At 54.9% G+C, this 10550-nt stretch overlaps 1 protein-coding gene across 3 annotated transcripts in view; it reads left to right on the plus strand.

The window, feature by feature from the left end:
* ECE1 (endothelin converting enzyme 1) overlaps positions 1 to 10273 on the plus strand; it is a 125109-nt gene extending 114836 nt beyond the window's left edge. For all 3 annotated transcript variants that reach the window (XM_044938148.2, XM_025278776.3, XM_044938149.2), the window contains 5 exons: positions 2638 to 2748; positions 3519 to 3586; positions 4307 to 4497; positions 7267 to 7362; positions 8037 to 10273. In XM_044938148.2, the coding sequence (XP_044794083.1) occupies positions 2638 to 2748; positions 3519 to 3586; positions 4307 to 4497; positions 7267 to 7362; positions 8037 to 8213 (643 nt within the window). In that variant the 3' untranslated portion in view covers positions 8214 to 10273. The remainder of the gene's footprint in view (positions 1 to 2637; positions 2749 to 3518; positions 3587 to 4306; positions 4498 to 7266; positions 7363 to 8036) is intronic.
* Positions 10274 to 10550: the final 277 nt, after the last annotated feature.

Below are 10550 nucleotides of genomic sequence, written 5' to 3' on the forward strand. Positions count from 1 at the left end.
CTGACTTTTCTGAAAATGTTGTGAAAAAGAACTGTTTTTTTAAAGTTTACTAAAAAGAGAGGTAATGTTTTAATTTTTACAAGTTTCTTTAATGTCTGTCTTAATGGAAAACAGCAGGATTCTCACGTCTGCTCCTGCCTTCAGTCTGTTGCAATATATTGTTTTGAAATATGTAAAGATATTCTGGCCTTACACAGACATGTAGTTAGAAAAGGAAAGAATATTTTAGCAGTCTTTTTGATACATGTGTACATGCCTCACTGATACTACTCCAAAACGTGGCAGGCAGTGATTGTTTAAAATTAATTTTTATCGGGGTATAGGTACTTTACAGTGTCGTGTTAGTTTCTGCCGTAAGGAAAACGCATCAGCCACACGCATACATATGTCCCTGCTTTTTTCGGATTTCCCATTGAGGTCGCCACAGAGCACTGAGCAGAGTTCCCTGAGCTATACAGTAGGTTCTTATTAGTTATCTATCTGATTCATAGTATCAGTGAGGCGATGGCACCTCACTCCAGTACTCTTGCCTGGAGAATCCCATGGACGGAGGAGCCTGGTGGGCTGCAGTCCATGGGGTCGCTAAGAGTCGGACACGACCGAGCGACTTCACTTTCACTTTGCACTTTCATGCACTGGAGAAGGAAATGGCAACCCACTCCAGTGTTCTTGCCTGGAGAATCCCAGGGACGGGGGAGCCTGGTGGGCTGCTGTCTGTGGGGTCGCACAGAGTCGGACACGACTGAAGCGACTTAGCAGCAGCAGCAGCAGCATAGTATCAGTAGTGTATATATGTTAATTCCCATCTCAATTCACCCCACCCTCCTTTCCCCCCTTGGTGTCCATAGGTTTGTTTTTTACCTCTGTGTCTCTGTTTCTATTTTGCAAATAAGATTGTCTGGTTAATTGCACCACAGAGTCTGAAACCATGTTCGTAAACTTTTCACATTCTGTTACACTAATGTTTCATCAGTGTGCCTTGCGCTTTGAATGGATCCTTCCTTTACCCATGCGTGACTTTGTAACACCATGCATTGGTCATTTGGAAAACAGTGCTTCACTGGGTTTCACATATCTTCCAAACAGTGACATCTTCATTATACATTATATATCCAAAACAAGTCTACATCGGGTAATGTTGCTGCTGACCTCCAGAGAAAAAAGTCTTTAAGTATTGGACAGCTATCAAGTTGGCCGTGGTCGACACCAGTTTTTTAAGTTTTTGCTTGAAATTTCAGTTGTTTTGAAACCTTGAGTTTTTATCATTGGCAACAAACCGCGTCAGTTGTTTTGCTTGAGGTGATGCGCTCACTGTTCATTTTCAAGAAAACGCCTGTCAAACACCCATCATCCTCTCAAGTACAAATGGCATTCCGTGAAAAAAACAGAAATGCTGGGACTTCTTGGTGGTCCACTGGTTAAGACTCCATGTTTCCAATGCAGGGGACGTGGGTTCGATCCCTGGTCAGGGAACTAAGGTTCCACACGCCACAGTGTGGCCAAAAGATTAAAAAAAAGAAATAAAAACAGAAATGCTTACAAGTGCTTTCCATCTGGTCACAGACTCTTAAGAGACTTGCACTCAAGGGTCTAGATTTAATGAAGGTAATTATTATGCTGCATCATCAAGGATGTTCTTAAGTGAAAAGATTTTATTTATTTTTTTATTGGTGAAGAACATGGTGACCCACTGAACTGGTACCTCCGCCTTGACTCAGCGGAGGCTCCGGCAGTTTTACGCAGCATTGCCTTCCCCCATCCGTATAATGTCAGCACGGTGGGAAAGGTAAATAGCATCTTAGTATTTTAATGAAAATAGTTTCGGCCTCACAGAGCCCCTGAAAGGGAGTTGGGGGCTTCCCATCTCAGCAGCAGCAGCAGCAGCATCTCACCAGGTATCCGTGGAGCACACTTTGAAAACTGCTGACACACTCCTTTTTGAGCCTGGAGAGTAATGACTTTTTAGTGTAGAATGGTCCATTTTGTTCCTTGGTTTTTTTTTGAGATGTTCAACATTTTTAATAGTGAAATGAAATATAAAATGAGATTTCATTGTACACTTGCTAACACGGCTAAAGTTGATAGTTTCTAGTGTGGAAGAAGATGCTGGGCACCTGGAAATATCCAGCCTGGCAGGTGGAGATGTAAAATGGTACAACCATGGTGGAGAACGGGGAGCTTTTTTCTCTTTTTTGGTTTTTAATTTTTATTGCAGTGCAGCTGATTTACAAGGTTGCATTAGTTTCAGGGGTACAATGAGATGAACCAGTTAGTTCTCCACGTACACACATCCACTCTTTTTTAGATTCTTTCCCTATACAGGCCTTACAGAGCCTTGAGAAGTCTCGCCCCCCTGTGCTCTACAGTAGGTCCTTACTAGTTAACGCATTTCGCTCTTTGCCAGGGTCTCACTGTTCCACTGTGCGATGTGACATCGAATTCAACCAATTCCTTCCTAACAGACATTTGGGTGTTTCTAGTTTCCTCTCTCAAAAGTAGTGCTACCTCATGCTTGCATGCCTTGGGCCGGGGTCCAGGGGAATCCACACTTTCAGGGTTCCCGACACCCCCAAGATGGGCTGTCCCCGCCTACTGCCCTCCGTGGGGTCGGATCTTCCACGTGTGTCTCGCTTGCAGGTGGAGCATGACCCCGCCCATGGTGAACGCCTACTACTCGCCCACCAAGAACGAGATCGTGTTTCCGGCCGGAATCCTGCAGGCGCCATTCTACACCCGCTCTTCACCCAAGTAGGACACTCCTGAGGCTCCGTCCCATCTCCTCCCCACCCCCGCAACCCCTCAGCAGACCGCCCCCCGGGCCAGCCTGACAGCTGGGTCAGCCCACAGCTGACCCCGCCTCCGTTCCACTAGCCAGGAGACGTTGCCATGGAAACAACACTCTCACTCCCTGTGCTTCCCTCCGGGGTCTCCTAGACCTCAGAGTCCCTACACAGTGAGAACTCAGGGCTCATCATGGAGGCAGTTCAGTTCAGTCGCTCAGTAGTGTCCGACTCTTGGCAGCATGCCAGGCCTCCCCTGTCCATCACCAACTCCCGAAGCCTGCTCAAACTCATGTCCATCGAGTCGGTGATGCCATCATGGAGGCAGGAGCCCCAAACAGGGGAGTGCCCCTCTAGTGATATTCTAGAACAGTCTCAGCTGGGAAGTTGGGAAGGGTGAGAAGTCTCAGAAGTGAATTCCTCACAGGCCTGGATCTGAACTCCAGGCTTGCTCTCTGCTGGCTGAGTGGCCCTTGGGCAAAGTGGCTGAACCATCCTATACCTCCATTTGCTCCCTTATAGTCAGTTACTGAGTCCTGGCTCTTCGCACTGAGCCAAGAGGGCAGTGCCTGGCGCGGTGCCTGGAGTGCAGCGGGAACAGGCTGATGCAGCCGGCTCTCCAGGTTCTGCCTCTGGGCCCGGCTGGAGCCCTGCAGGACTCTGCTGTGTCTCCAGACTGAGGAAGTAGTGGGCCCGCCCCACATGGCATCACTCTCACCCGCGTGTCTCCCCTTCCAGTGCCTTAAACTTCGGCGGCATCGGCGTCGTCGTGGGCCACGAGCTGACTCATGCTTTTGACGATCAAGGTATGGGTTCCTCTGGGTCCCCTTCAGATGAATCCCCACCAGCTTCCTGGCACCGCTGCTCCTGCTTTTGCTCCTATGCATCTTAGCCTTGGAGACAGAAAGAGATGGAAAGTTAAAATCCTGGCCCAGACACCTGCCAATTTGTGTGGACTCTTACAAGCCCCATCATTTCCTCAGGCCTCTATTTTCTTATCTGTAAAATGGTTGTGCTGATCACGTGGTGATTGTGAGGACTGGGCAGGCTCACAGTGGGACACCCCGCTCCCCGAAGGTGTGAGGTGCTGGGGGGTAGTACAGCGCCCCCCTGTAGTCAGTGGGGAGCGAACATTCCTCCACTACCCCAGAGACTTCTCTGGTCCAACGACAAGTAGAAGAGTTAGTATCTCACCAGCTAACGTCCAGAATCCCCCTCATTGCCTCCTGCCTTGGGGACCCTGAGACGCAAAATGAGGAGGCAGGACCTTCCTGTGACCTTTGCGCTGCCCGCTGCCTTCCCCCCGCCGCTGGGCGCAGGGTCAGAGGCCCTTCACCAGCCTCGACGGTGAATCCAGCTCTACCGAAACTTTGAACGTGCAGGTCCTTAGTCGGGTCACATTCCTCCCTCCCCCACCCACCCCAGATGGCTGATGCATCCAGGTCCTTCAGTGCCCAACTGTGTCTCTCCTCCGCCCAGCTGTGTCTCTCCCCTGCCAAGCCTGACGCTCCCCTCTGACCCCGCAGGCCGAGAGTACGACAAGGATGGGAACCTCCGGCCCTGGTGGAAGAACTCGTCCGTGGAGGCATTCAAGCAGCAGACCGAGTGCATGGTGGAGCAGTACGGCAACTATAGTGTGAACGGGGAGCCGGTGAACGGCCGGCACACCCTTGGCGAAAACATCGCCGACAACGGGGGCCTCAAGGCGGCCTATCGGGTAGGAGGCCCCTCCCTGCACACCCCAGACCTGGCTTTGGGTCTGTCCAGATGCTTCTCAGTTAAGAGTGGTTGGTGGGCATGCACAACAGGGTCTTTGGGCCTCAGTGGCCGCATCTGTGGAATGGGTGGCAGTGCGGACCGAGTGAAAGGGTGTCTGTGAAGTGCCCGGCTCGGACCTGGCACACAGAGGCTATGTACCCCAAGTGCAGCCCCCATTGAGGGTCACCAGAACGGGCTTGGGCTGGATCCACCTGAAGACCTGCCTGTCCCTCCCTTTGCAGGGGAAGCCGCCCCTGACCCAGGCAGCAGTGGGCCCAGGAAGGGAGAGAGGGGGACACTGCTCACGGAGCCAGTTCTGGCTCCAGTCCTGGTTCTGGAGTGAGTCACTCAGCCTCCCTGAGCCTCTGTGCGTGTGGCTGTGTTCGTCCCTGCATTGCTGGGTGTGAGAGAGATGGCACGTGACGGCTTGGGTGCTGGGTCTAGTCCAGGGTAGCCCTCGGCGATGTTGGCTGAGTTGGAAGGGAGAGATGGCAGAGGCTAAGGCAGAACCTCCTCCTCCTCCCCGTGGCAGCGAGAGCAGGAAGCCTGAGAGATACTGTGTGTTGAGGCCTGTGGGCCGGGGCCCCCGGGAACTCTACGATTAGGTATTTCACGCCAACTGTGCAGGAGACGGAGAAGGCGATGGCACCCCACTCCAGTACTCTTTCCTGGAAAATCCCATGGACGGAGGAGCCTGGTAGGCTGCAGTCCATGGGGTTGCGAAGAGTTGGACACGACTGAGCGACTTCACTTTCACTTTTCACTTTCATGCACTGGAGAAGGAAATGGCAGCCCACTCCAGTGTTCTTTCCTGGAGAATCCCAGGGACAGGGGAGCCTAGTAGGCTGCCGTCTATGGGGTCGCACAGAGTCGGACACAACTGAAGCGACTTAGCAGCAGCAGCAGCAGTGCAGGAGACAGAACCAACCAGAAACAACCCAGAAACATCCGGTGACTTGCCCGATGTCTGTTAGTCGGTGAAAGTGTGTTGCAAACTTTTGACCCGCTGTTTTTGGTGCTGGTGGTTCTAGGACGAAACAGCGACGGGTCCTGCTCTCATGAAGCCCCCAACTGTAGCGGGTCAGGGATGGGGAGGAAGGCAGTTCACACCTCCATGGATAAATGTGATGATGTCAGGTGCTGATAAGATGAAGAAGACAAGACAGGCCAAAGGAATAAAGAAAAATAGGGGAGAGGGTGGTCAGGGGAGGCCTTCTAGAGGGGATGACCTTTGAACGGAGTCCAGTAGGGTGAGAAAGAGGCAGGGAAAGAAGAGTAAGTGCCGAGGCCGCAAGGTGGACCCAAGCCTCGCACAGCCCAGGACAGGAAGAAGGACGTGGCAGCGATGGAGGGCACGGCCCGGTGCAGGAGGGGCGGCCAGAGGAGTGGCTGTCCCGGCTATGACCTCTGTTGACTGAGCAAGGACCTTGGGGTTTATTCTGGCTGCAGCGGGAGCCACTGCGGGGGTTTACACAGGGGAAGGATCTGCGTCACCCTCTACAACCTCTACAGCCTGGGGGCCACATCCAGCCCTTAGCTGGCTAAATCAATAAAAATAAATCAAAGTTGTGGGAGAGAGGGGACAGCTACACCCACTCATCTCCATGGTGCCTGTGATTGCTTTCATATATCAGGGTGTTCCTTGAGCCGTTGCAGCAGAGAAACTATTTGGCTTCCAAAGCTGAAAAGACTTACTCTCTGACCCTTTACAGAAAATGTTGCCAGCCCCTGCTTTATGAGGATGACCTGAGTTGCTGTATTGGGATGGGGTTGGAATTGGACCAGTTTGAGGTCAAGGAGACTAGTTAGAAAGCTGCTGTGAGGTTGTCCAGGCAAGAGATGGGCTAGAGCAACGTGAAGGGTGAGATGTGGTTAGATTGGAGCTGTTTGGTTGATTGAAAGATGAATCAAAGGAGAGTCCTGGGGTTTGGGCCTGAGTAACTGGGTGGTTCAGTTCGGTTCAGTTGCTCAGTCGTGTCCGACTCTTTGCGACCCCATGGCATTGCAGCATGCCAGGCCTCCCTGTCCATCACCAACTCCTGGAGTTTACTCAAACTCATGTCCATCGAGTCGGTGATGCCATCCAACCATCTCATCTTCTGTCATCCTTTTCTCCTCCCGCCTTCAATCTTTCCAGCTTCAGGGTCTTTTCCAATGAGTCAGTTCTTCATATCAGGTGGCCAAAGTATTGGAGTTTCAGCTTCAGCATCAGTCCTTCCAATGAATATTCAGGACTGATTTCCTTTAGGATGGACTAGTTGGATCTCCTTGCAGTCCAAGGGACTCTCAAGAGTCTTCTCCAACATCACACTTCAAAAGCATCAATTCTTTGGTGCTCAGCTTTCGTGGTTGGCATCATTTACTGTGATGGGAAAGCAGTGTGTGTGTGTGTGTGTGTGTGTGTGTGTGTGTGTGTGTAAAATGCATCTTGGATGTCCAGCTGTAGCAGTTGAATGTTCCCAGGAAAGGCTGGAGCTGGCAGGGTGCATCTGTATTTAGATGGAGGTGGTATGTAAAGCTGTGGGGTTGAATGAGCTCCCTTTGGGATGAGTGCAGGTAGAGGGCGGCTCCTCTAGGCTGAGTTAGGCTCAGAGCTGAGGCCCAAGACCCCCAGAAGCCAGGCCCTGTCCCAACAGGGTGTATCTTCCCAGGTCGCCCCCACTAGCCCCCCACTGCCACCCTGATTGTTCCTATGTCACGGGGACCCTGAGCTCTGTTCTCCCACCAGGCCTACCAGAACTGGGTCAAGAAGAATGGGGCTGAGCAGACACTGCCCACCCTGGGTCTCACCAACAACCAGCTCTTCTTCCTGGGCTTTGCACAGGTGAGTTCTTTAGAGAAAAACTAATACCCAGGCACAGTGCCATCTTGAGTTCTAGGAGCGCTGAAAACCAAAAGGCAAATTTCCTCAATAGAGAAGCCCTAGCTCGTGGGTCCATCCACAAGGTATTTACCCTGTAAGAAGGTGAGCTTCATCTTTGGAGAAATTCAAGGAAGGGTCGAGAACCCTGTTAGAGGAATTCCTGCATCAAGTAGAGGAGAGGACAGGTTTGCTTGGATGGCTAAGGCCCTCCCAGTTCTGCAGTTCTAGAAATGTCTTAAACTCAAGGTGTCCCAGGTCGTCCCTAGAGTTGGCAATCAGCGTGTAGCCTTCTGTTGGTGCCCAGAGCCACAAGGTCTCAAGTCAGTTGGTTCTGCCCAGGAAAGGAGTGATCTGGACTCAGTGCAAAGTGTTCAAACTGGTTTGGGGGCAGAATCTTTTGTGCAGGTGAAGTGTATCTCAGATGCCCAGGACAGACATTCAGCTGGTCTGGCTGCAGGAGAGGAAGCTAGATGAAGGCCCCCCAGCCCTCTGCTTCCTCCTAACCCAGGTGGCAGGCCCGTCATGGGGGTCTCAGAACCAGAGGGGCGCTTATTTCCCTGTTACAGTGACGGGGACAGTCTGGCGGCCTCAGGGACCGCAGTGACTCTGCCCTCTCCCTTATCACCCCCTCAAAGGTCTGGTGCTCCGTCCGCACCCCCGAGAGCTCGCACGAAGGTCTCATCACCGATCCCCACAGCCCCTCCCGCTTCCGGGTCATCGGCTCCATCTCCAACTCCAAGGAGTTCTCGGAACACTTCCACTGCCCACCCGGCTCACCCATGAACCCGCATCACAAGTGTGAAGTCTGGTGAAGGGCCAGGCACCCAGAGCCGAGATGGAGGGCAAGGGGGGGCCCGAGAACACACCCCTGGGCCCACAAGACTGCCCCCTCCATCCGGCGGCCAGCCCCCTCCCCTGACGCTGCAGGGTGGTCAGCCGGAACCAAGCCTGTGACGTGAGCTCTCACCGTAAGCTGAGATTTGACCCCCTGTGAAGACCTGCTCATCCCAGGCACACATGTGTCAACTCTGATGGGTGTTGGGGCATTAGCCGGGTTGCCCACTGGGCCTGGACCCTCGCCGACAAGGGCAGGGGGGCCCAGCCCCCTCCGCCCACATGCAGTACCAGATATACCACAAATACCACTGTGTCAAATGCTTTAAAGATATATTTTTGGGGAAACTATTTTTTAAACATTGTGGAATACACTGGAAACCTTCAGGGAAATGATGCATTTAAAACACTTTTTGTTTTTTTTTTTTAAGGAAAAGATCAGTATATTTATTATGTTCTGTTTTTCTAAATAACCTGTGGACAAGGGAAAGCCCCTGACTAGCTCCCTCTCTTCCTTCCTTGCTACAAGGTTGGGCTGAAGCAGGATTCCGGGCCACTGAGCAGGTCCCCACGTGGAGAGGTGCTTCTGCCCTTGGGGTGTGTGGTTCCAGCCCCCTCCCCTGGTTCTTGCTCCCAGCAGAGGGAGGGGCAGCTAGTTGGCACCACCCCCTGGGGATACCTGCCTCTGAACCTAGAGTCCATCGGTGGGGACCCCCCAGCAAGGAAACTCTGGCCCCCAGAGTCACACTAGGGGACTGATGGCTGTGTGAGGCCAGGTCTGTGCCCTCCAACCCAGTCTGGACGTGCCCGAGCACCCCGGACCTGGTTCACGAGCCTTGCGAGGCTGAGACCCCCCCGTCAGAGCTCTCTGCCATACCACGGGGTCTTCTCTCCGTCCCCTTGCTTTTGGGCACCTCCGTCAGCCCGGGACCCGCGGCAGCTCTGCAGCGCCCCATCCCAGCCGTTTTGGAGTCAGCCTTGCACGCCTCTTCCCCCCGGGGGAAGAAGAGGAGAGAAAGCAGCGCTCATCGCCCCGGGTCCGGGTCCTCGCTTGGGCTCCGACTTCCGCCACCTCCCTTCCTGGCTCCCAGGACCACAGGCAGCCCTGGCCTCCTGCTGAGTGCCTTATCTGGGGCTGCGCCCAGGCCCCCGCCAAGGAGACCGCCCTCCGCGCCAGGGCCCACACAGTTGCCCCCTCACGGCTGCCCAGAGCCCCGGGCCTGCCCGTCAGCAGCACCGCGGTCAGGAGTCTGAGGACCCCCTGAACGTGCCCCGGGCTCCAGCCCACCCTCAGGCCTGGCTGAGTGGAGACAGTACTTGCCGGGGACCCTCCTCCTCTTGGGGGGTGCTCCTAGCTGGGGGCGCGGTTCAGGGGGCAGGCACGGTGGGTCTGGCCTGAGGTGGTAGGGCACGGGCAATGCCGTCGCCGCCGCGCGGCCGCAGCTGGTCGGGATGGCCGCGTTGGGACGCCCCCACCGGGCGGAGCTCAGGGAGGCCCGCCGCCCCCCAGGGGAGCCAGAGTCCCCCGGAGGAGCAGACTGCAGCTCGGCCACCGCCAGGCGCCCTGTCAGATGCGCCCCTGAGCTGGGGCGGGGAGTCGTCGGGGGGCGGAGAAGGAGCGGAGTTCGCAGGCTGCCGCTCACCCCGCCACGGAGGGCCGGGCTCTCTCCCGCTCTCCAGCCTCCCCAGAGCAGGGTCCCAGCCCCCTGGTCTGGGGACTGGGAGCCCCCCAGCGAACGGCAGCCGTCCAGGGCCAAGGGTCCAGCCAGAGGGGGCGTCCGCTGCCCTCACCGCTTCCGGGGGGCAGGGGCAACGCAGGCGTGGAAGCAAGCGAAGCCCCCACCCGCCTGGTGCCCGCCCCCTGCCCTGGAGCTTTGGGCAGCCGCCCTCCCTCGAGGGAGCCCCACGGGCCGGCGTCTCTGCGGGGACAGGGGAGTGGGGTTTGGAGCTGGGAATCTACTTTTTTGTATTATCGCGTTCCGTGCTACTGTAGTTCTGTGTGGCACCATTGTAACTGAAATAAAGTGCTTATACCGAAGGCCGTGTGACCGAGTGTGGCTTCCCCCAGGCAAGCTGTGTCCTGTGGCGCCGCCAGTGTCCCCGGGGCTGGCCGCACCTCCTCCCCAGAGCAGAGGCCTTGAGTGAGTGAATGAGTCAGAGAACGTCGCTGTCGTGGCCGACTCTACGACCCCGTGGACCATACAGTCCATGGAATTCTCCAGGCCGGGATACTGGAGTGGGTAGCCTTGCCCTTCTCCAGGGGATCTTCCCAACCCAGGGATCGAACCCAGGTCGCCTGCATTGCAGGCGATTCT

The sequence above is a fragment of the Bubalus bubalis genome, chromosome 2 (assembly GCF_019923935.1).
Source record: "Bubalus bubalis isolate 160015118507 breed Murrah chromosome 2, NDDB_SH_1, whole genome shotgun sequence".
NCBI lineage: Eukaryota > Metazoa > Chordata > Mammalia > Artiodactyla > Bovidae > Bubalus > Bubalus bubalis.